The 25483-nt window shown below is 34.7% G+C and overlaps 3 protein-coding genes across 3 annotated transcripts; 2 read left to right on the top strand and 1 right to left on the bottom strand.

The window, feature by feature from the left end:
* Positions 1 to 20647, top strand: LOC119828842 (DNA polymerase epsilon catalytic subunit 1). The gene is made up of 42 exons (XM_038351127.1): positions 1 to 192; positions 276 to 399; positions 683 to 901; positions 1640 to 1869; positions 2115 to 2435; positions 2517 to 2617; positions 2774 to 2915; positions 3276 to 3408; positions 3711 to 3824; positions 4269 to 4443; positions 4651 to 4918; positions 5518 to 5627; positions 6145 to 6263; positions 6378 to 6517; positions 6871 to 7053; positions 7468 to 7586; positions 7934 to 8052; positions 8142 to 8343; positions 8546 to 8867; positions 9037 to 9268; positions 9428 to 9598; positions 9775 to 9936; positions 10044 to 10131; positions 10229 to 10344; positions 10713 to 10945; positions 11325 to 11450; positions 11546 to 11639; positions 12065 to 12246; positions 12668 to 12864; positions 13325 to 13475; positions 14033 to 14188; positions 14595 to 14727; positions 15132 to 15204; positions 15985 to 16129; positions 16696 to 16880; positions 17364 to 17488; positions 17618 to 17695; positions 18209 to 18366; positions 19017 to 19179; positions 19646 to 19824; positions 20076 to 20208; positions 20468 to 20647. Exons 1-42 carry the CDS (start codon positions 107 to 109, stop codon positions 20633 to 20635), a joined length of 6675 nt encoding a protein of 2224 aa, XP_038207055.1. The 5' UTR covers positions 1 to 106; the 3' UTR covers positions 20636 to 20647.
* Positions 20648 to 21366: 719 nt separating this feature from the next.
* On the bottom strand, positions 21367 to 22654 carry LOC119828853 (protein SEC13 homolog). The gene is made up of 2 exons (XM_038351142.1): positions 21992 to 22654; positions 21367 to 21810 (listed from the first exon to the last, which is right to left on the bottom strand). The coding sequence occupies exons 1-2, from the start codon at positions 22559 to 22561 to the stop codon at positions 21439 to 21441; spliced, it is 942 nt and encodes a 313-aa protein (XP_038207070.1). The 5' UTR covers positions 22562 to 22654; the 3' UTR covers positions 21367 to 21438.
* A 536-nt stretch (positions 22655 to 23190) lies between these two features.
* LOC119828855 lies at positions 23191 to 24605 on the top strand. Its single transcript, XM_038351144.1, has 5 exons — positions 23191 to 23400; positions 23466 to 23525; positions 23596 to 23769; positions 23850 to 23993; positions 24079 to 24605. The coding sequence occupies exons 1-5, from the start codon at positions 23329 to 23331 to the stop codon at positions 24439 to 24441; spliced, it is 813 nt and encodes a 270-aa protein (XP_038207072.1). The 5' UTR covers positions 23191 to 23328; the 3' UTR covers positions 24442 to 24605.
* The last annotated feature ends 878 nt before the right edge of the window (positions 24606 to 25483 follow it).

Genomic DNA, 25483 nt, shown 5'->3' with positions numbered 1-25483 from the left:
CAACCAGCTGGTGAGGTGATTGTTGGTGGATTTCGAAAACTTATGCTCTACAAAATACTGATGTTCTAAGGGATGTAATAAAACTGTTTTTTTTTTTTCATTCACAATGGTACTTCAAAATACCGGTAAATATAAAGCTGATAAAAATGATAACTCTGGACGACGGGAGGCAGGATCCTCTTCAGGTCCAAGGTATACCATATTCACTCTCGCATACGTTTCTTTTTTAATGGAAATAAAATATAATAAAGAGGAAACTTATGATATTATTACAGAGAGGAATCTTCAGAATCACGAATTCGGATAGCAATAGAAAATGATAGAATCGACTCAAAGTATGGATTTGATAGAGTTCGTGATACAAAGGAACGTACCGGTTATCTTATTAATATGCACATGGTTAGTATATTTTGCTGTAGAACTTTTGGCTTAATTATATACATATGAGTAATACTATTAATTTACTGATCATATAATTCTTTAACCCAGTAATAGGTGATGGGTATATTGAAGAGATATTTCTTAAAAGTGAGGAAGTTTTCATTTTAACTGTATTTTTTTTAACCGTGAGGATTTTCAATGAAATGTAGTTTTTTGTTTTTTTTTTTAAATTATTGTCATTTGCTTTGTCTCCCCTTAATTCCTATAATATTTTCACAAATACTTATTTGAATATTTCCAGGCAGAAGTACTTGATGAAGACAAGAGGCTAGTTGCAGCCATGGATTACTATTTTATTGAGATGGACGGGGCAAGGTTTAAAATATCACTGACTTTTCAACCTTATTTCTTGATCATGGCTCGTAAGGAATGTGAACAAGAAGTTATACAATACTTGTCTAAGAAGTTTGTTGGTACCATACACAAAATAGAAGTTATTGAAAAGGAAGATTTGGACTTGGTTAGCAATAAGCATACATAACTATACAAACAGTGAACTAGTTCTTGTATAGTTATTAATTATTTATCATATATAGACTATTAATTAGTACAACAAACTTAAATGAAAGAGTCTGTCAACATAGTTATATTAGTAACTTTGGTTTAAAGTAAAATAAAAATTTGCATAAAATAACCCTTAAAATAATAAAAACCCATAAAATAAACCCAGAAAAAACTCTCTCTAAAAATATTGATTACTAGCTATCCGCCCGCGGCTATGACCGCATAGTCGTTGTCGGCTATGTTCCCGTTCCTGTGGGTTTTCCAGGATAGAAACTACCCTATGTCCGTCTCCTGGGTCCAAGCTACCTCTGCACATATTTTCAGCCAAATTGGTTAATCCGTTCTTCAGTTATAAATAGTGTAACTAACACCACTTTCTTTTATATATATAGATAAAAGTATGAAATTTTGTTCAGATATTTTCATATTTCCATTTCTTTCTTAAATCTACATTCCAACATTGAGTTGTGCCATTTATGGTTGTATTAATTACCAGACCTCATACTATATGGAGCTAAAAATAAGTTATTTTGTAATCTTAGAAGTTATCTTACATCGTAAGAATCTTACAATAATTAATTATATAAAATAATGTGCTTAAGTTTAATTTTTTAACCACCAATATTACTATTTAGTTATTCTGTTTGAGTAATTAATTTTTATTACCTTTTGTGATATTGAATTATATTTTCAGCTAAATCATCTAACTGGTCTAAAACAGCGTTACATAAAGCTATCATTCATGTCCCAAAATGAAATGATGAAAGTGAGAAGGGAAATATTGACTGCAGTGAATAAAAATAAAGAGAGAGAGAAGAAAGATGCAATCTATGCTGAGATGTTAACAAATGCACTCACAAGTGCTGCAGCTATTGAACATGCTAAAAAAACTACAGATCACATGGAGAATATTTTGGACATTAGGTTGTCAATCTTTTTTTATTTTTCTTTTTATTTTATTAGTCACAAGATTTGAAGAAAAAGAATGTAATTATTGCTTGAAATTAATAGATTCTTTAGACTTTACAGTACATCAAAAAAAATTAATAAAAATATTTCAATAGCATACAGGTATCCGTAATATTGATATATGCAAAAGAAAATAATTTATTACATTTTTGTAATCAATAAAAACTAGTACACTATAAGTCATCAATTTTTTGTTTCAGAGAGCATGACGTCCCATATCATGTCAGGGTGTCAATTGACATGAAGATATTCTGTGGAACCTGGTATACAGTAAAATCCAGAGGCACAGAAACACCAATTTTCACAAAACGTGAAGACCTGCTTGAAAGACCAGATCCGATTGTTCTCGCGTTTGATATTGAAACTACGAAATTACCTCTGAAGTTCCCTGACTCACAAACAGACCAAATTATGATGATATCATACATGATAGATGGTCAGGGATATTTAATTACGAATAGAGAAATAATTTCAACTGATGTAGAAGATTTTGAATATACACCTAAGCCTGAGTTTGAAGGGTAAGCCTTGACATCTTGTTAACTGAAAAAAAAAAAATGTTCGCTTTTTTTCTTATGTTTTTTGTTTATTTTTTTTTTTAGGCAATTCATTATATTCAATGAAGTAAATGAGTTGGCTCTTATACAAAAATTTTTTGATCACATAATGGATGTGAAGCCTCATATATTCGTTACATACAATGGTAAATATTTTTATGGTGTATTAAGTTTCTTTTTGCTAAAACAGCTTATGAATTACGTAACAAGGGTTTTTAGGATTTTTTTTTATTTTTTTACCTTATCCGTTGCGTTTATATTGCCTATAAAAAATTTTATATGTTAAATGAACTTAATTTTAGGTGATTTCTTCGACTGGCCATTTGTGGAGGCACGTGCGGCGATACTAGGGCTGGATATGAAACAGGAGATCGGTTTCAGTAAAATAGCGGCTAGAGACGGCACCTACGCCTGTAGACCTGCTATGCATATGGATTGCTTATGGTACTTATTGGCACTTGTATTTGTAGTTGGCAGTTCCAAAAACGAAGGAAGTTTACATTTGAGCATAAAGTTTTTTTTTTGGGCTTGATAACTTGCTTGAAGACCAAGTATTTCTTTAAAGGGAATTGTTGTGTCATTTAATCCCATTTTAGAATTTGGAGTATTATTACCTTTGTCCAGTATGAGAATACATAAAATTTATTTTCTTTCTAGCTTCATGTTTTAAAGAAATTTTTGCAGGTAGTACGAAAATTTTAATTTATCATGATAATTGTCGAAGTCTACACAACTAGACGAGATTATTAACTAATATATATATCAAGAATGTTTCGCAAAGAAATTAATAGATTTTTTTTGCAGTTGGGTAAAACGTGATTCGTACTTACCAGTTGGGTCACAAGGCTTAAAAGCAGTAGCCAAAGCCAAATTACGATATGACCCAGTGGAACTTGACCCAGAAGATATGTGCAGGATGGCTGCTGAACAGCCACAGGTTTGTAACAATTTCATACATAATAATCGGGTTCGCGACATTAAGGGTCCATACAAATAACTTAATAAACTTGAATGAAAATAACCGCTTCGAAATCGGTCTATCCGTTTTAGAGTTAGGGTTCCATAGACATCACACTTATCGCACCTCTTTTTGTGTGGGAGTTCAAGGCATCATTAATTACTATGTGTTACAAAATTTTGGCTTAGACTTAACCAAACTTAACTCTTAGAGATAAGTAATGTTGCTATGTGTAAAAGCATCATTCGAATTATTTATGGCAATGTTTGTCTTCTATTCAGGTGCTCTCAAATTACTCAGTATCTGACGCAGTAGCGACGTACTATTTGTACATGAAGTATGTACACCCATTTATATTTGCTCTGTGCACAATCATTCCTTTGGAACCGGATGAGGTAAGAATTGTATAAAGTTCTTAATTCTGTGAATTTTTACGATATATTTTGTAATTTATATAATTACTGTTACCCGTTACGTACGTTTTGACTTAAATTTTACCTTCAATCTTTCATGGAAAGCTATATAAGAGTCTTTATACTTTACCATACTTACTTTTTTATCTATTTTCAACGACCACTGAATTTAGGATATGTCAGTAAAACGCAGAGTCTTCCGCACACTCAAACATTTACTTGTTGTCATAATTCACATATTATTTACCACCAATAATATCAATACAGGTCTAAGCCCGTTCGCATACACAATATAATATTATATTTCACGCCGGTCTTCTGTGGGGGTGTGTTACTTCCCCGGTGCGAGCTGGCCCAATTCGTGCCGAAGCGTGCTCGACTCCCACGTACAAAAAACACACTCATAAATAAACATGTTACGTACAGGTACTCCGCAAAGGTTCAGGTACGCTATGCGAGTCGCTGCTGATGGTGGAAGCGTTCCACGCTAACATTGTGTTCCCGAACAAGCAAGTTGAAGAACTTAACAAGCTCACAGCTGATGGCCATGTTCTGGAGACGGAGACGTATGTGGGTGGACATGTGGAGGCACTGGAGTCGGGTGAGACTTCCATTTCAGTACAACAGCAAGGTTCAATATCCCCCCCCCTTGACTATGTTAAAATAAAATAAAAACTTAAGTGTCATCATGTATTTATTATCTTGTGTAAAGGTCGTTTAAAATCCTTTAGCCTTGTTGCATTTGTGACAAAATTATTCAGCCAGCCATATTTCTGTTTATGCATAGACTATTCTGTGTGTGTTCTAGGTGTGTTTAGAGCAGACATCAAATGCAAATTTCGTATAGTGCCTTCAGCCGTGGACAAACTGATAGACGGCATAGAGAAGACAATGAAACACGCGATAGAGGTAGAGGAGGGGATCCCCCTCGATCTGGTGACGAATTTCGATGAAGTGTGTGGTGAAATTAAAGCAAAGTTGGAGCACATGAGAGATCATCCGAGGAGAGACGAAAATCCGCTTATATACCACTTGGATGTTGGCGCTATGTACCCTAATATTATATTGACTAACCGGTTAGTGGAAATTTGTTTCTATTGTGGTGCTGTGTTTGTTGTACACTGTATTATGTTAAAGTTAGTGTTAAGACTTTAGAAATATTGGAAATATTTTGTATGAATTTTTACCTTGTTTATTTATCTAAATAGGCAAACAATAATAGATAGTATTTTTTTAAAAGTCGTATTAAGATATAATATAATTTCAATTGTGGTAGTCGAGCACACTTCGGCACGAATTGGGCCAGCTCACACCGGTAGTACCACACCCCCACAGAAGACCGGCGTGAAATAGCATACTGCTGTGTTTCGTTCGGTGAGTGGGGGAGCCGGAGGCCCATTTCCCTTTCCTTACCCTTCCCATTCCTTTCCTTTATTCCTCTAATCAATCCTTTCCCAACCCCTTTCCAATTTGGAGGCGGCAATCCATTTGGAGAGACGTAAGGTCTGCAAACGATCTTACGCCTCTATATATTATATATTTATTTCTCATGTGAGCTGAGTGTAATGGTATTCCTGTAATGTATTTTTATTCTACTTCCGTTTTTGTGTTACAAGTTCTCCCCATAAACAAAGATATAGACATATATGTGAGTGCTTGTGTGTGTGTGTGTCAGACTACAACCGTCAGCCATGGTGTGTGCGAGTGTGTGCGCGGTGTGCGACTATAACCGGCCCGGCGCCGACTGCCAGCGGCACATGGACTGGATGTGGAGGGGGGAGTATTGTGAGTTTATATTTTCTCTACATAGTATAAAACAAAGTCGTATTCTATGTCCCTATGTATGCTTAAATCTTTAAAATTATGCAACGGATTTTGATGGTTTTTTTTTAAATAGATAAAGTGATTGAAGAGGAAGTTTTATATGTATAATAACATTTATTAAACTACTCCGAATTAACGCGTGTGAAGCCGCGGGCAAAAGCTAGTAATAATATATTATCCATTAATAGATCTTCTATCCGTTATAAATTTTTGAAATTGATTCAAGCAATCTAATTTTAATATTCAAACCATAATATCCTTGCTCTTTATTATTCAAGTATAGATGAACGTAACTTTAATGTTGCTTTATTATGTTATAAATATAAGTATATTTTGCCCAGCTATACATAACTCGGTAGACTGTGATAGTAGTTTGTTGGAGAATATATAATCTCTTTTAATTATATTTACACCCATACAGAACGTGAAATGTTTATTTCGGAAAAGTGTATGACATCGCTTTTATCAAATTTCACAGTACCAGCGACAAGAAGTGAATACCAGCGGATTCAACAGCAATTGGAGACGGAGAAATTCCCGCCATTACATCCGGGTGGGCCGCCTAGAGCGTTCCATTCTTTGCCCAAAGAAGAGCAGGTATTTATAACAAAAACTAATATTTTATTCACAAATTTTGAGTGTTTCAATAAAAATTCTTATTTTTAATTTGGACTTACGCTGTGAAATAATAAAGCATATAATACATTGCAGGCGGGTTACGAAAAGAAGCGCTTGGCGGACTATTGTAGGGTCGCCTATAAAAAGACCAAAGTGACGCGAACGGAAGTTCGCACTACCACGATTTGTCAAAAGGAAAACTCCTTCTATGTGGACACTGTTAGAGCTTTCAGGTACATTTCTTATTATATATTATATACTTATTAATGTAAGCTTGTGATTGATATAAGATATAAAGTATTTAGCGACAAATTTGCAATTTTTTTATTTATTTATTGTAAGCCATTAAGTAATATAAGAAAAATTATTTCTTAAATTAACTAACGTATGTATAACGTATACTTAAGCAGATAATTATTTGATGAAAATTTTAAACTACCTGCTTAATTGGACAGTTTTTAACCAGTTAAAGTTATAACATTGCTTGAAACTGATCAACATAAGGTTTATTGTTATTCTGAAGAAAAAAACTAATATTCCTAGATAAAAATAAAACTAATGTAAATAAATCCCACAATGTCCACAGGGATCGTCGCTACGAATACAAAGCGCTAAACAAACAGGCCAAAGCGCTGGTGGCGGCGGCCGTAGCGAGCGGAGACGCGGCAGAAGTCAAGTCGGCTAAGAGCCGCGAAGTGCTTTATGACTCATTGCAACTGGCCCACAAGTGTATTCTGAATTCCTTTTATGGATATGTCATGAGGCGAGGGTGAGTGTTCTATGTGATTTTAATACTTTTTCTTGTAGGTTTTTAATAGAGCTCTAGGCAATATAACAGTCCACAGTGACTGCTCAGTTATTCTTTCATTATTTGGATGAGATCAACCGACTTCAAAAAGGATAGAAGGATAGGATCTCAAACGGGATTAATTTTCTTTGCGTTTGTTGCCTTAGTACTTTCTACTGGATGTACAGAATTTTTTTTATTTGAAAGCGGATTAGGTTTCAAAAATAGATATCGTATTTAATCTGACAACGAATTTGAATTGATTGAATCTTTATTTGACTATAAAATAAAACCTATCTGACGAGGTGAAACTTTTTTAATTTTAATATAAAATCTATATTAAGTGAATATTAACGTAAACATACAGTAACAATTGAATTATTATTCCCAAAACAGAGCTAGGTGGCACAGTATGGAGATGGCTGGTATCGTGTGTTATACGGGTGCGAATATCATCATGAGGGCGCGAGAGATCATCGAACAAGTCGGCAGGCCACTTGAGCTCGATACAGATGGTAATCACAAAATTTAACCTTATTTCTATTGGTGAACTATTTATTTTGCAATTTCATCAATTCAATGTATATCTTCTTTTAAAGCTTTTCTAGAAGAAGAAAGAATACATTTGAATGAATAATGATGGTTATAAATAAAATGACTTGTTTTTAGAGACACATACACATAATCTTTTTCATATTTAGTTGACCGAAATGCGGAAATAGGACAATACGAATGACAATTTTTCATAAATTATGTTACTGTAAATCTTTGAGGGTATAAATATAAAACATTCTTCATTTTCTAGAGGGTGTATCAGCAATCTGTACAAACTTCTAATTCGAAATTTACATTATTTTTTCAGGTATTTGGTGTATTCTACCCTCATCTTTCCCAGAAAATGTTACAGTACACACTACCCACCAGAAGAAAAAGAAAATCAATGTTTCATATCCTAACGCTGTTCTTAATGCTATGGTTAAGGTTGGATTAGACTCTTTTTCTTTAATCATATATTTATGGATAATTCTAGAATAAAATTTGAAAATAATTATTTTTGTTTTCTTTTCTAGGATTATTTCACCAACGATCAATATTACGAATTAGTGGACCCAGAAGAGAAAAAGTATAAAAAGCGTGCAGAGAATTCAATATTTTTTGAAGTAGATGGGCCTTATCTTGCTATGGTTCTGCCAGCTTCCAAAGAAGAAGGAAAGAAACTGAAGAAACGATATGCTGTCTTTAATTTCGATGGTTCTTTAGCAGAATTAAAAGGTTTTATTACAGATCTTTTTTGTATATTTAAACACTTAATCTGTAGTAGGCTGCATGTCCATGCATATAACGTATTGATTCTTAATAAGAAAATAAGGTTTTATTTTCTTGTATATAAATAGTTTGCAAAACTAGTGGACGTTAACGATCCTTTGCCAGTGAACAAAATAAATTATATATTAATTTCTTATATATTATTCAGGTTTCGAAGTAAAACGTCGTGGCGAGTTGCAATTGATAAAAATCTTCCAATCATCAGTATTTGAGGCATTTCTAAAGGGCAACGATCTAAAGTCTTGTTACGGCGCCGTCGCAAAAGTAGCTGACTATTGGCTGGATGTGTTGTACAGTAAAGGCTCAAATATGCCCGATTCTGAGCTGTTCGAGCTAATTTCTGAGAACCGATCCATGTCTAAGAAACTGGAGGATTATGGTGGGCAGAAGTCCACATCAATATCGACAGCTAAGAGATTGGCAGAGTTTCTTGGCGATCAAATGGTTAAGGATGCTGGATTGGCTTGTAGGTAAGTGCGTCGTCTACTTTGATGATCCGTTTCTTTATTTTGTTTCTTATATAGCTGTGAAAATCGAAATATTACTACTGTAGGATGAAAATTTAATTTTTGTAATATAACTTTTATAAAATAACTAGTATTAAGTATTAATAGAACTTCTATAAAAATTATTCAACAGATTTATCATATCACGTAAGCCAGACGGCGCGCCAGTCACAGAAAGAGCTATCCCCCTCGCGATATTCCAATCCCCGGCCGCTGTCAAACGACATCACTTACGTCGATGGTTGAAAGACAACACTATTTCAGAAGATATCGACATTCGGGATGTGTTAGATTGGGCATATTATATCGAGCGCTTGAGTGGCGCTATACAGAAGATTATCACTATACCCGCGGCTATGCAAGGAGTAAGTAAAGCATACATAATAGTTTGACTTTCCGGCTCGAAGGATCAATTTTATTTAGTTTAAAAATTGGTTTTGAACTTGCCTGTACATGATAAAGATTATGATTTCCATAGAAAGATAGAAAAATGTTAACATTTCAATTAATACTTATTTCTTTAGCTGGACAATCCAGTACCTCGCGTTCAATATCCAGATTGGCTGCACAAGAAAATGTTAGCTAAAAGCGATAAGTTTAAAACAAGGAAGATTACAGATATGTTTACTGCGAAGCCTAAGGAAGTGAGAGATGAAAATGATGTGGAACCATCAACTAGTAATGGTCATGATGTGGTAATATGTTCAATTTATGTATTATTTTGACGCTATAAAGACTGTCTTATGGATGCTATATTCTTAACCTTTGTTTTGCGTTGCCATCGACCACAGTTGCTATTTCTGATAACATTTATTTTTATTCATTATTTTTCTAAACTAAAAAGTAACGAAATCTATTATTTCGATATCAGAATGGCATAATAGACATGGAAGATATCGGCAAAGAACACACGGATAAAGAAATAAGGCCGATGGTTCACACAGTGAAAAGGAAGAGGGAAGAATCTCCAGTGAAAGAAGCCGCCACTTGGCGGGAGGCACTTGGTCCACCCCCACCATTTGGAAATACAAAGGTAATCTATATAATAATTTAAAAAAAAATTCATTGAGAAAAATATTTTCAAAGAAATAGTTGTTTGATTTCTAATGTTTTGTTTTTCTACAATTTAATTTTATATAGGAAGAACGTTTAGCCTGGATTGTATTTCAAAAGAAGAAATGGAAATGGCAAATAGACCAAAGAGGATTAACTAACCGCAGTAAAAAAGGTAAAACTGTTCATATACGAAATTGTTTTGTATTTATTAACGTCCACAAATTCATCAATCAACAATAATTTAAAATCCTTAATATTTGATATTTTAGGTAAATTAGATCAAGATAATGCGTTGCCCAAGACTGTTGGCGCTACAAACACTTTGGGCGGATTTATAAGAAGGGCACAACGCACGTTACTCAATACGCCATGGCAGATAATTCAGGTATTGTAATAAATTATGTCTATTGTCTGCATCTCAAATATCTTCATTGCAAGACCAACTGAAACCGCGGTTGTACAAGGACTAAGGAAAGAATTGATAAGTTTCATTTTACAGCTCGAAGGATCAATTTTTATTAAGAATAAATTATTTATTTATGTTTTAGAAGATGGTCTTTAATGTTTCGGGGTTAATGATATAATATGTACAGATTAAGATTGCTATAGAAATCGAGCAAAACAAATACTTAGGGCTGAATCCTAAAATTACAATGTGACTAGAATTATTTTTTTAATTTTTGAGCTTTACCTAAACAATAAACATGTACCCTTTTTTATTTAGTTCGTAAAGCTATGTTATCATATTTGTAGATTGCGGAAACGGCTGAGCCTGGCTTATTCCGACTCTGGGCGCTCGTCGGCAACGAGCTGCACCAGATAAAGCTGACAGTGCCGCGCATTTTCTACGTGAACAGAAGAGTGGCCCGCAGCGGGGACAGCGGCCCGTACTGGCGCAAGTGCAGCCGCGTGCTGCCCCGCGCGCACCCCGCCCTGCACCTGTACCAGTACACCGTGCCCGAGCAGCTCTACCGGGAGAAGCGACAGTACGTGTGCAGTGCAGTGCAGTGCACTGCTTAGTGTGTATGGTGCAGCCGAGTGCTGCCCCGCGCACACATCTATCATCATCACAGTAAAGAAACATGTACAAGGTTTCTCACGTTCAATCCATGCAGGAATAGAAACTCTTAGTCAGTTATTTTTCGGCTAAACTATTAATATTTTTAGCACTATTTAAACAAAGCTAAGCTAACGTTTGTCCCTTCGCATGAAAGACAAATTCCTACTGAACGAAGGGACCAAGGTAAAGAAAAAATAATTTAATATTTGTGACAAACGGAATGAAAAACTATTAGCACTTCACTAGTTTTAAATCAAAAAAATAAATAAATGTTATTTTCTAATAAATCTCTTTTTTTTTTGCAGAGAATTGATGAGCGAATTATCGGCTCCAGAGATAGAGGGAATATATGAAACACAAATGAGCTTGGAGTTCAGAGTTCTCGTACAACTGGGCTGTATTTGTACTGTAGACCAGCAAGAAGCTAGAAGGTTATTATTTTATATACCTACCTAAAATATATTGGTCTGGAATATGCAGGATCATCGCACATTCAATAAATTTATTGTTGTTTTCTCTATTCCAGATTAATACAGTTCGGATCCAATAATATGGAATCGTTTACACTGAGCCAACTGCAATTTAAAAGCGTTGCTCATCAACCATACCTCCAAAAACAGGTCAGCATAATTTCATTGTCAACCTGCACGAATGTTAGATAACATGACAGTCATAATCCTTATATTGTCAGTATTTTAACAATTTTTATAAGTTTCACCTGTATGTTTGTGTGTAACAAACTCTTAGGACAGGTTGTGACCAACTTAAACGGACAGATTGAATGCAAACTTTTTACATTTTATTAAAACATATCAAGGATTGGTAACAATACTGGTATATACATTTCATGGGGTTAGTTTATTACCTAATTAGGATCGGCAGGATTAAATAATTTCCTATGACTATGTATTGAATTTTATTATTTACTTCTATATTCAGCATAATATATTCTATTATTAAAGGGTTCTATTGGTTTTTTTTAAATATTGTTTACTTCTATTTGTTTAAATCCTAGGTTTTGCCTCTTATAATCTTCCTTCCACAGGACGATGTATCACCTATAAAACATATATTCCTGTACCAACATTCAGCGCCCAATTCCAGTAGAAGTATGTGGGCTTTAGTGTTGGGACCAATCAAACGCGCATATATATTTGTTCTGGACACGGTCAAGACTAACCAAGTCCCCAATATGAACACGCTATATTCCGCCGAAAGAACTGCAAAGTAAGGAGACTTTATTAATTTTTAATTATATTAGTGCAGATTTTGAAAAATTAATTTATCTGAAATATTATATAACATACATTTGGGATTATTAGATTTATTAGATTTAGATTATGCAAAATTCAAATAAGTATGCATATACCTTGTGATTGTTGTAATATATGAATATATACCTGTTAAATTCGGAGCTGTAATAGATATTATTGTACACATAAATCATCCTCTTGTATCACTCTATCCTTTAAAAAAATCTCCATCAAAATCTGTTGTGTAGTTTTTAAGATCTAACCATACATACAGACAGACGCGGGAAGCGACTTTGATTTATACTTTGTACTACTTTGATTTGTACTATGATACTCCCCATATATTATTACCCCGTTATTTTTGAATAACACCAGCACTTAAATATATTTTCCAGGATAAACTTAGGAACGGAAGAAGCCACACTACCAGGTCCGGAACTGAGCTGGGAAGTGTCAGTGGAGACGGAGGCTCGCGCCGTGTACCGCGGGCTGCAGAGGGCGCTGCTGCGGTACCGCGACGAGAAGTGCGGGCCCACCGTGCTGGCGCTGCAGACTTCCTGGTCCACCGCCGCTCTGCTGGCTCTTATGCCGGGTGAGTGAGTGGGGATGAGTTGGGACAAAGGGACATAGTGCCAAGTCTACCTGCTTCCGAGACTTACAGTTTCTGCCGCACCGAAATAACCTAGTCTTTTTTTCTTGTCAAAGCGGGTAACTGTACTGGTGGTTCGCCTGATGATAAACAATTACCATCCCTAATGAACATTCGCAGAGGTAGTGCCTCCGCGGATGCACTGCCCGCATTTAAGGGGTAAACGAAAAGGAAAGGATTGACGACTGGAAAGAAGGAATGGTCTATAACGGGTGAGAAAAAGGAAACAGACCTCCGGCTCCCCCACTCACCGTACAAAAAACAGTGGCATGCCACTATTTCACGCTGGTTTCTGTTGGGGTGTGGCATTCCCCGGTGCGAGCTGGTGCAATTCGTGCTGAAGCGTGCTCGAATCCCACATCATAACATAACACCATATAAAAAATTGTTACAAACCAAACAGGTCTGTCGGATTTCCCACTCGTGCCGCTGCACGTACGAGACGTAGAGACTCTCTACAACTCTCTGGAGTGGCAGCGGATCGGAGCCCGGGCCATAGTGAGGCACTATCTCAACTTGGACTCTGTTCTGAATCTCACTATAGAACAATGCAGGTAAAATTGTAAAAAATGAGATGTAAAGATCGATATAATCTATTCTTTTAGTGTATGATTTGATGCCAATTGTGATTACATCTTAACTTTTCCGGGATTGGTTTTGGTTTTGTAATTCTAGGTAAGGAAACCAAAGTTTATGCGTACCCACAAATTTATCTGTATTTTTAAGTTTTTGTTATGTACTAATGTTGTGAGAACTAAATAAATATGATTTTTATTTATTTCTTTATTTAAGGGTTAAATGGATTGACATAAAATAAAAAAATCACATTTATTGACATAAAATCCACTGGCTACCGAACTAGCTGAGAACTGTGTTTCGGTTGTCGGTGGCTTCTCCCATTAATTAAAGTTATACAGTAAATTTCTATCTCATTAAATGAATAAGAAATGAAAGCAAAATTTTTAGTTGTTGTTAGATTAAGAAATAGAGAAAAAAGAAAAGTTTAGAGAATTATTGAGTAATAATCAACATTGAAAGTAATTTTTTGTAATGGCAACGTTTTGTGTATGAAATAATTATATTATTTATAGAATACATTATACTTGGACAGATACTTCCACGTGCCAATCGGCAATATGCCAGCGGACCCAACGTTGTTTGGAGCGGATCTGTTCTACGCAAGGCACTTGATCAAGCACAACTTCGTGCTGTGGTGCTCTAATCTGGAGAGACCGGATTTAGGTGGAAGAGAAATTGATGACAATAGGTACGTTTTAATTTTTAATTATAATGTTGTAATTTCCTGTAATTAAACGTACAAAAGACTATATGTTCAATACAAGTTGTATAAAATTTCATCTGTATTCTTTGTTGGAAATTGATGATTATTACGTTTTTCACAATGTATAAGCTTTGGATACGAATTGATCGTTTCGGTAGTACTTACGAGTATACTAACTTTTGCCCGAGCTTCACACACGTTAAATTCGGAAGTTTTATAGATGTTATTATACACATAAACCTTCCTCTATTTAAAAAAATCCATCAAAATCCGATGCGTAGTTTTAAAGATTTAAGCATACATATGGACACAGAGACGAACAGAGAAAACGACTTAGTTTTCTACTATGTATATATTGATATATGTATATGTATATTGAAATTGATTGCAGGTTAGTGAGTGAAGTGGAAGACAGCAAGTCGTGTGCGGTGAGCGCGAGCGGCGCGTACGGCAGCGTGTGCGTGGAGCTCGACACGGACGCGCTGTGCGTGTGTGCGCTGCTGCAGGCGCACCACATACTGCAGGTGAATTGTGAGCCTTATGCGCTGCGACATTGAGTTGAAATTCACTTTGACAATTTTTTTGGCATTTTGAAAGAATAGAAAAAATTTGATTACGAGGCGGAATTCGAATCTCAATCGCATCTTTTTTGTCCTTATTCGTAAAAGCTGGGTTAACAGATATATAGCTTTTGCCTGCGGCTTCGCACGTGTTAAATTCGGATTAGTTTAATAGATGTTATAATACATTTAAGCCTTCCTCTTGAATCGCTCTATCTATTAAGAAAAAACCCATCAAAATTCGTTGTGCAATTTTAAAGATTTAATCATACATCCCGACAGACACGGGAAGCAACTTTGCTATGTACTATGTAGTGATGTTGTCACATTTTATTTTTATTATTATTATTTTTTTTTTTTTTTGCCAGGTCGAAGGTACGAGCGTGGCTACGTCTTTCGGCGCACAACACGCAAACATACAGGATGTGATGGCAAACACAGGTATGGAAACGAAGGCTGTCTAATTAAACCTAAAGTGGTTCTGGGTAGTCTGATGTAATGTAAGATATGAATATTTTCCTTAGTTTTGTTTGTTGATGAGTTTGTCTTTTACTTGTGTGTTATATGTTTTTTATGTAATGCATGATCAAAGTGGATACGTGTTTATTAATGTATGTCATGTAATATTGGCCATTGTCGACTACTGAAGCTCGTAAAGTGGATGTCGATGATGATATATATAAATAAATTTATTTTAATTGATTATAATTTGACCTATAAACTTTTTATGGTCGTTAATTTTTACGTGTAAATAAAGGTTGAGATTTGTCGGCCATCTGCCAACCCGCACTTGGCCAGCGTGGTGGATTATGGCCTGAACCCTCATAGGAGGCCTGTGTCCCAGCAGTGGGAACATATAAGGGCTGATGTTGATGATGATGATGAAAGGTTGAGAATCAATTAGTGGCGTTGGTTAATTAGTAGTGGTTAGCAGTGGTTAAGTAGTAAGTAAGGTAGTCCTACTACTTCAATTTTTTTTTATAGATTTTGCATTTTTCCCATAATCCTTCCTAATATTATAAATGCAAAAAAAAAAAAATTATTCAAATTTTTGTGTCTGCCGATAGTTAGGAAGGCAGACCACTTTTAGCCAGCCACTATTTACCCCGGTGAAACTCTCATTCACATGGGAATTTCGTTTGACTACACGGACGAAGCCACGGTCGGGAACTGAATCATAGCATAATATAAGGAACTGGAGGAGAATTATTGTATTTTCAGGATCAAACGCTACAGTGAACTACGATGAAACGGCCCAGTGCAGCGCGGCTTTCAAAATATTACGAACGATGATTGCGTCCTGGTTGAGAGACGTCACCCTGTATAAGAACGTGTTCGCAGACTTTCAGATATCACACTTTTATAGGTACACTATTTTATCAGTTTTTAATGAGTTTTTTTTTTACCCTCTCTCTCCCCCCATTGTCACACTGTTATCACTTCTGTAACCCCCCTAAAAATATTTCGTCCTAACAAATTCATAATATCTTGATATATTATGTGAAAGAATTAGTAAATAAACTTACTCTAGTAAGGTAAAATTATTTCAACATATTCAAAAACGTACCAAATTATAAATATAAGTGTAATAAATACTTGTATCAAATGTAGACCAAATTTAATATCCTTACGTAACTTTATCCTACTAATATTATAAATACGAAAGTTTGGGAGGATGGATGTATGTGTACCTATGTTTGTTACTCTTTCACGCCAAAACTACAGAACCGTTTGCAATGAAATTTGGTGCATAGATAGCTGGACAACTGGAGTAGCACATATATAATATACATAACTTTTTATCCCGATATTCCTACGGGATACAGACTTACGCGAGTGAAATCGCGCGGAGAAACTAGTATTACATACAACTATATACAATATTCTTGTATTTAACCATATTGCCAATGAATTATTTGTTCCATTATACAGGTGGCTCAAAACGCCGACATCGCTGCTCTACGACCCCGCGCTCCGGCGCACCCTGTACAACCTGATGAAGAAATTGTTCCTCATGCTGGTGGCCGAGTTCAAACGGCTCGGTTCGCAGATTGTATACGCGGATTTCAATAGGATAATACTGTGCACTAAGAAGAGTACGGTTATGGATGGAATTGGTGAGTGTTTCGCTGAAAATATATATTTTAAAATATATTAAAACATTGTAAATCTTCTGATCCAGTCAGTATGCTAACTGCTTAGAGGTTCCGTCAAATTGATCTGAAAGTGGATATTCAAAGATATTTTTCCTGTATATAAATTGTGTCTATACTAATGTTACAAAACTGAAGAATTTGTTTGTTTCTTTGGTTGAACGCGCTAATCTCAGGAACTCCTGATTCGGTTTGAAAAATTCTTTCATTGTTAGATAGATACGTGCTTAAAAACGGGGCACAGCTAGTTATATATTTTGAACAAAAAAGTGAAAAATCTTTCTACTCTATAAGGGCTTACTCGTTTTGGCCCATAAATGTTAAATATTTATGTATATCATTATTTCACTATCAAAAAACACATTAATATTAAGAATTTTTATTTTACAATTTTGAATTGGTGCTATGGCAAGATATATTTAAATAAAAAACTTTGTTATATTTCAGGATATGTGGAGTTTGTTGTGCAAAGTATCAGAAATAAGGAACTGTTCCATGGAATCGATATCCGTTATAAGCAATGTTGGTCGTATTTACTTTGGCTGGATGAAGCTAATTTTGCCGGAATCCAGGTAAATAATATAACCAAACACCTACAAATTGCTGTGTTAAATTATTTTAATAAATAAAAGAAAATTGATAATATGCATAGATGTATAGTACATACTAAATTATTTCAATAATTAATTGTTTTTTTAAAGGGTAAGCTGCCAGAAGGTTTGGTTGAAGTAGGATCCTCACAAGTGCCACAGTCTTCTGAAGAGGGAGAAGATCACGAGGTGATTGATTTTAATCTTACATCACACGGACAGTTGGTTCACTTCTCACTAATCTGGAAAAGTGTATTATCATCAATATCAATGCCATATTCACCTTTATCATATTCAACATTACTATCTCTCATTCTATCTCTTAAGGTAAAAAAGATATATCATATAGAACATTGTTATTTCTCAAGACAAAAAAAATATTTTATTGTTACATTATTTAATTTTGATGAAGTTTATAATGCAATAATATCCCTGTTCCATCATCCACTCTTTGGAATGGCCATCATCCTGCTGTCTTACAATAAGTTGAGCATGCTTCGACACGAATTGGGCCAGCTCAGCTCGCACCGAAGCAAATATATAGATAAAAAGAGAAACATGCTGTATGCATGAGGGGGGAGGAGGGGGAGGCCCGTCTCCTTTTCCTCACCCTTTCTTGATTGTTCATGGGTGGTAGTGATCGCTTACCATCAGGCGAACCACCAGTTCAGTTGCCTGCTATAACATAAAAAATACCTCTAGAGCGCAGTGACAATGCAGTGGAACCTCGCCAAGCAGCTGCCCGGCGCAGTGCGCGAGCACTTCAGCGGCGCGGTGGCCGGCTTCCTCAGCGCGGCGCACGCGCAGCCCGCGCGCCTGCCCGCGCTGCTCGCCAATGACATGTCGCAGAAGCTGTTCCAGTGAGTCCCACTGCATACTCGGGAGTTACATTGGGACTGGATCATTTGAGCACTAGTTAAACTCGAAGCTATGGTCTTGGAACACCTCAGATTGGACAGTATGCTTGGAACTTTAGTGACAAACTCCGATGTTTATTTATTCAACTGGGAAGAAACGTTTTCGAACGTTTGAATTACGTAGAAATGTGAAGCTTTACCGCTGGTACGAAAAACTATATCTGGTGTGTTTTTGGTGAATCGACAAGAATTTCTGAAATTATTCTTTCAAATCGTTTGTAGATATAAATGGAGGGACTGTAGGGACTAGCTTTTGCGCTAAATTACTTTATATTGTTATCCAATTTTAATTCAATTTAATATGTTTCTGCCCACATTTACAATAAAAAAATCGGTTATCTGTGAAGTCGGTTCTCTGACAATAGTAGAACGTGACAACCAATTATGCCTCTCTGTCGCTCTTTCCGCGCTCTCGCTTGCACTTCAAGCCTTACATGGAACGCCTCCGAGCGAGGTAACGCCGCATGAGTCATGTTTTTTCGTGCGTACAGCCGGCTCAATCGAATTATAAGACGTTGTCACGTCAAAAATAATCATAATATCAAACAGCAATCAAGGAAGTGGTTAGAATTTATGTTAAAATTCTTTTCCAGGATCACGGAAAAGATAAAATCTCGTATGCCTACTTTAAAATTATCCGACTTGGATGACCAACCCGGCCTCATGCCGGAAGCGCTAGAAGGTTGCACTCCGGCGCTGCTGTTCATAAACGCGCTTTGTAAGGTGCTCTCGTTGGACGCGGCTTTGGAAGAAGAGGTATATGCAATTATAATTAATTATTCCGTTGATTTTTTTTTATATACTAAACTAGCTTTTGTCCGCATCTCATTCAATTCGGAGTAGTTTAATAGATGTTGTTATACCTATAAACCTTCCTCTTGAATCACTTTATATATTAAAAAAAATAACTCAAAAATCTAAATCCGTTGCGTAGTTTTAAAGATTTAAGCATACATAGAAAGCGACTGTTTAATACTATGTAGTGACTCCTTATTCTGGTGAACTATAGGCGCATGAAGGAAAGTTGTTTTTACGAGTATTTGTGATTATTTAATATACAAAAACTATAAATGAATAGTTATTAGAGTATGTTCATGTTAAAATGAAACAATAAAACTGGATTCAACGTAATTTTTTATGATGTTACTATTTACCAGCTCGAAGGACCATAAAATCGACAAACTTTAATGGTAAATTAAATAACAAAGATTTTCATTTCCAGGTAACATTACTTCGTAGAAACTTACTCCGGCTGGTGGGTGTGGGTGAATTCAACCCGTTGGGCGAATGGAAACGCGCGGGCGCGGCTTGCGAGTTGGCCGAGGTGATCTGCAAAGTGTGCAACCACTGCCGCCATCTGGACCTGTGCTTGCACGCGCACCGCGACGCGAGCGACCAAGTGTGAGTGTGTTAGTGTGTACTACTGAGTGAGCATTTATAGGGAGTGAGTGAGTGATTTAATAGTAGTTGACACACTTAGTCAGTTGACCAAGACACGCTAAAAATTATTGATTAAATACTGTTACTACTGTTAAAATACTGTTACTACTAAAATACAATAGATTAAATACTGTTACTAATGTTTAAGCATTTAGGCAAATATAAGACCTTATTCGAACGTAACTGAATATTTTTTTATATTTCATTACCAGGCCGGTCTGTTTGTGTCCAACTTGTGGAACCCCATATGAAAACCAAGAGCTGGAGTGGCGGCTGATTGAGATACTGAACCGACGAGCAATGTCCTATACGCTGCAAGATTTGATATGTACCAGGTGTCACCAGGTGAGGAATAGTAAACTCTATCGTCTTACGTTTACAGTACAAATTATAAATGTTGGAAAAGAAAATATACTTTTGAGAATTCTTTTTTTTTTGTTCATCTAGTGTCTTTTTTCTAAGATTATCAATCAAAATATCTCCCATGTTCCATTTTATTCTGTAGAAACTTAATAATATACAGGAAATGTGTAACATATTGAGTGATGGGTCCATAAAATGTCACTTTTAAATTAAGTAATGATGATAATAGATGATTTTACAGGTAAAACGAGATAATCTCTCAGTTGTGTGTGATTGCGCTGGAGAGTTCGCGCTTATGGTTTCTGTGAATGAAATCAAGTCACAGCTGGCGACTTTCAAGACAATAGCAGAGTATTACAAAATGCCGTTGTTACTAGAGCTTATACATTTTAATTTAAATAATATGTGATATCAGAATAAGAATAAATTTTATGTTTAAGCATTTGTTTCGTTTTATTGTATATCTATGAATGAGGAGGCCAATATAAAGTCCAGCTGTGCAGTGGGCAACATCGAGCAGATGACACTTATTTCCTAACTAGTTTTTTTATATAAAAAAAAAGATGTGTGTGTGTGATTCACACGATAGAAGTGAATAATAGTCCAAGAAAATGGGTAGGGTAAATGCGAATTTGAGATTAAAACTTGAATTTTTGATATAATTTACTTTGAGGAATCTAAAAACGAACTGTGCAAGTTTTTTTTAAATTCACCCCCGAGAAGGGGTGAAAAAAAATAAATAAAGTCGTTTTTTTGAAATTTTGGCGAAACCGTAAGTGTTAGAAAAAAAAGTTTTAAATAAAATTTGTAGAGCGTAAAATTTTACACAAAAATGTTTCTATGACTTTTTTTCCTAAAATTGAAATTAACTGAGATAGGGTAGTTAGAAGGTAGGGGATGATAACTGCAACTTTAAAAAAGTGATTTAATTTGAAAAAAAATTAATATTAAATTTCAAATTGTTATAATTTTGTTATAAACAATTGAAAAAAATGTTTTTTTCTCTAGGATCAAAGTTTATAATTATATAAGTAATTTAATTAAAAAAATATATGAGTTTTATCAATTTTTCAATAAGTTATGATTTTTTAAAGTTGCAGCCTGGATTATGATAATAACTGCATATTAAAAAACAAAATGGTTAATTATAATTATTTAATAATACAGAAAAATTAAATGAACAAAAATTATACAAATTCAATTGGTGCCTGATCACAAAGTGCTTCTCTCATCATTGGATGTCTGTCCTAGACCCTTAGCTACCTCACTTATGCATTGCCATTGTCCTTCAACACTCTCTCTCCATAAGCTTACTTTATTGTCTCCTCCAGACACAGCCAATATGTTTCCTGTGAGTGACCAGCTCACACTCCACACAACATCATCAAAAGTATTCAAAATGGTTGGAGTCCAGGAAACATTATCATCGCTTGTCCAAATAACAACCCGCTTATCTTGTGAGCAACTTGCAATCATGGACTTTTGCAAGCCCAGAGAAGGTGCCCAAGCCACATCTCTAACCCAATCTATGTGCATTTCGAGACGATTCTCTTCCACCCATTGATCTCCTTGTTCTCTCCATATCTAAAATAAATTGTTAGGTAAATAAAATATTATTAAATAATACCAATAAAATAAAATTAGTATATTTGATAAAATGAATTGTTTAAAATATTTATTTGATATATTTGTTGTTTAAATTACGATACTTTGAAAGACATAAGATTTCCCACTAATTTCAAACAAATTATGTAATGTGACTAACCTTAATTAAATTGTCACATCCACCAGACACCAATCTTTTAGGGGCTTCTTTATTAGTAAGTGGGTCTAAGCTCAGATCTGCGGAAATTGCTGGGCACCAGCTCACTGAGTTTACACCTATAGCATGAGCTCCAGATATCTTTTTCACATCCCAGTTTCCGGCATCATTATTGTAAGTAATTATAGATATGGAGCCGTCAGAACTACAGCACGCTAATATCAACCCATACTCAGCTGGTGCCCAAGCTACAGAGTTAACAGAACTTTCGTGACCGGTATATTCATACAGCTTTGTCCACTCGCCGGCCTCTTTCCAGATTATAACTTTTCTGTCGTATGAACAGGATGCTAGGAGGTTTCCATACTTAGGGTGTGCCCATGCAACTTGCCACACAGGTCCAAAGTGGCCCTTGAGGTCGGCTGCCAGAGTCTGGGTGCCACTTTTAATATCGTATATTTTTACGGAGTTATCAGAAGAACAAGTAGCGAGACGCAGACCGTAATAATCTAACTCTGCATCGTGGATCATGTCTTCATGACCTGTATCTATTGTATTTAGTACGCTTATCATTTTGATCTTTTTACGAATACTGGCAAAAATATTATCGTTTATAAACTCGTGAATAGGTCTTCTGATACAAATGTCAAAAAAGTTGACGTGGAAGTACACCAGTCATTTGACAATTGACATTGATTTAGATAATATATGTACAGAGTAACTAGTACATGACTAGTATTCAATCTGTGGTACAGCTGATTCAATAAATTTTCTTTAAAGTTAGATTTGTTAATATATAAGGAGATACGTGGATTTTCCTATTGTTGAAATGGAAGGACTAAATTAAATTTTTTTGATTGACACATCTAGGCATGAATAAAAAAAAAACTATGTCAAACCTCAAACCTATGAAAGTCATACTTTCTTACCATAAAAATTCATACCTACTTAGATTGTGTTATAGTAGGAAGAGAGCTTAATTCGCTCATTCTGATAACAAATGAAAAAATTTATATTTCACAGTGGATTTACAACGAAGACGATATTATATTTCTGTAATTCAGCATGTTGAATGAAAATGTCCACTAACCACATTAAGATGACTCTGGCGATGTGAATGCAGGGTAGGTAGCACAGAGTAAGTAATATACTAGGAAGTAGGTACACCATGCAATAAATCTATATAGACTAGATATGTCAATGTCAATGAAAGTCAAACTGAAACTAACTACTAAGTAAAAAGTTCGTGACCGATCTTCAAAATTTATCTCAAAATATTGATGAGCTAATCGTAAATATATAAAAATTATGAAAATTTTATATGATACAAGATAATAAAAATGTCTGAGAAAGAAGGAGGATTTTTCTATAACATCGAGAGTTTGTTGGAAAAGGATTATCGTGGAGTAAATGTATGTTATTTGAATGTAAGATGAGTAGATAAGAATATTTTTCATAACATCACATCACCTTTCAGATTGCCGTGTACAGCATAGCCACTGCTGGACTTGCTCTAGCTATACACAAAATCCGTCCAGTAAGTAAAATATCAAATTTTAGGGTAAATGAAGTTAATAAACCGTTATTATATAATGAATTGTGTATAGGTAAGCAAATTTTCGAAAGCGAGTAAGATACCAGAACATTTTTTTAAACAACATGAGCCATTGAAGGGTGTTTATGCTGGAGTTCAGCACTCGCCAGTAAGGCTCCTGATTAATCACAAGGCACCTGTTTACTTACCTTTATGGCATTCAAGTAAACCACCTCTGCCAGTAAAGGTAATGTATCAAACTAGTAAACGCGATTTGTTGTATAAAAACGTAATATAATGTTCATTCAATATTAATATTTTTTTTAGCTATGGGGAGTTGATATTGTTAGTGGAAATGCTATGAATTGGCTGGACTGTGTAGCAAAAGGACAAAAAGTTACTTTAAAGCCTATTGCTCGAGAGAAAGATGATTTAGTGTCCACTGTAATTTTGCATTTACACCAACCAAAGGTTTGTAGATAATTTAAAAAAAATATGTAAGTTATACGTTTATGTGTGTTTAATGATTTATATTTATGAATATATTTATATTTAGACAAAAACTGAAGAAACTCTGGACCTTGGACAGAAACTGATTGAACTTGGCTTTGCTAAAGCTTCTGTACCGCAACAAATTGGAAAGAGAACTGTAGAATCTAAATTAGCACCAGCCCTCTTGTCTGCTGAGAGTCGTGCAAAGAGTCAAAGAAATGGAATATGGTCAGATCAACTGCCGCCTGTGCCTTTCTATGTTGTGTATTGGAGGAGAGGCTGTCACATGACCAGAGACTTGCTTGTGCTCTCCACAAAGAAAATACTACAAATTATAGTCTTCTTATCAAAGAATGCATTAGTGGGTGCAAAATATATAATACGCAGACCATTTAAGTCCAACTCAAAACAAATACAAGCTACTTAATTATTGCATTTTATTTGTATGTTACTTAATAGTTAGGTGTTAGTACCAAATGTGTTATAAATTACTGTATAATTATTTGGTTACTTGTCTTCCTTATTTTCATGACTTAAAATTCTATTCTGTATATATTTGTTGAACAATAAAATTACTACAATACAAGTAAATTGTTCTTTTTTTTGAATTTGTAAATCTTTAATAACTACTATTTTATTATACTAGCCATTTGTTTTGGCTTCACACAGGATTATGAGAATTTGTAGTTGGAACTCATCACAAACATTCTTACTCATATTATTAATGAGAATGTATGCTTGTTTGTTTGTGTCTGTATATCTGAAAGTCTAGAGTACTTTTTAGTGCAGTGGTGGTGAAACTGACAACTTCCGGAATTGCTTAATAAAAATACATATCCATATAAAATTTTCTTTTAGGTTATTTTAACTCTGCTTTATCATTTAAATCTGTAGAACTGTGTATCTGGTCACATAAATGAAAAAAACTCAATGGCTGACAGCGTGACATTTCAATACAAATATTATTCATAGATATATTTTATTTACCATTGCATATTTTATGCAAAAAATAAATTTTTAACATTTTATATGCATATTATTGCCGATACACACATAAAATAAATGATAATATCCTACACATAATGTGTATTATGGCATAATTTTCCATTCATCAAACCTTGCAAAACATTAAATTAATTGATGTGAACATGTTTACAAGTAAAACCAATTGGTTAATGATTCTGATCATGAATGCAAAATGATGTCAGCTACATATCTAATAAATTAAAAGATTGATGAAGAAATTAAACCTATTACATATATATATTACAGTTAAATTATTTGTTACATTATATAGATCGAATTAGGAGCTATTTGAAATAAAAATTACAATTAAAAAAAAGCACTGTTTATTCAAATTAAATATGAAGTATATATTACATTAAAATATATATCTTAATTAAATAGCAAAAGAAAAATACAGCTAATAATCTATTGAAATAATATCCATTAACCATGTCCATATATTG

Source organism: Zerene cesonia, chromosome 8, assembly GCF_012273895.1.
Source record: "Zerene cesonia ecotype Mississippi chromosome 8, Zerene_cesonia_1.1, whole genome shotgun sequence".
NCBI classification, from domain to species: domain Eukaryota; kingdom Metazoa; phylum Arthropoda; class Insecta; order Lepidoptera; family Pieridae; genus Zerene; species Zerene cesonia.
The sequence above is the reverse complement of the archived record's forward strand: the minus strand, read 5'-3'. Positions and strand labels throughout refer to the sequence as shown.

Coding starts and splice junctions, on each gene's coding strand:
- LOC119828842 (XM_038351127.1), top strand. CDS start 107: ATGGTACTTCAAAATACCGGTAAATATAAAGCTGATAAAAATGATAAC. Junction 4,919..5,517: donor AATATTATATTGACTAACCG/GTTAGTGGAAAT, acceptor TGTGTGTGTCAG/ACTACAACCGTCAGCCATGG. Junction 12,865..13,324: donor TCTGCTGGCTCTTATGCCGG/GTGAGTGAGTGG, acceptor CAAACCAAACAG/GTCTGTCGGATTTCCCACTC.
- LOC119828853 (XM_038351142.1), bottom strand. CDS start 22,561: ATGATAAGCGTACTAAATACAATAGATACAGGTCATGAAGACATGATC. Junction 21,811..21,991: donor GATGTGACAATTTAATTAAG/GTTAGTCACATT, acceptor AATTTATTTTAG/ATATGGAGAGAACAAGGAGA.
- LOC119828855 (XM_038351144.1), top strand. CDS start 23,329: ATGTCTGAGAAAGAAGGAGGATTTTTCTATAACATCGAGAGTTTGTTG. Junction 23,401..23,465: donor AGGATTATCGTGGAGTAAAT/GTATGTTATTTG, acceptor ATCACCTTTCAG/ATTGCCGTGTACAGCATAGC. Junction 23,994..24,078: donor TGCATTTACACCAACCAAAG/GTTTGTAGATAA, acceptor ATTTATATTTAG/ACAAAAACTGAAGAAACTCT.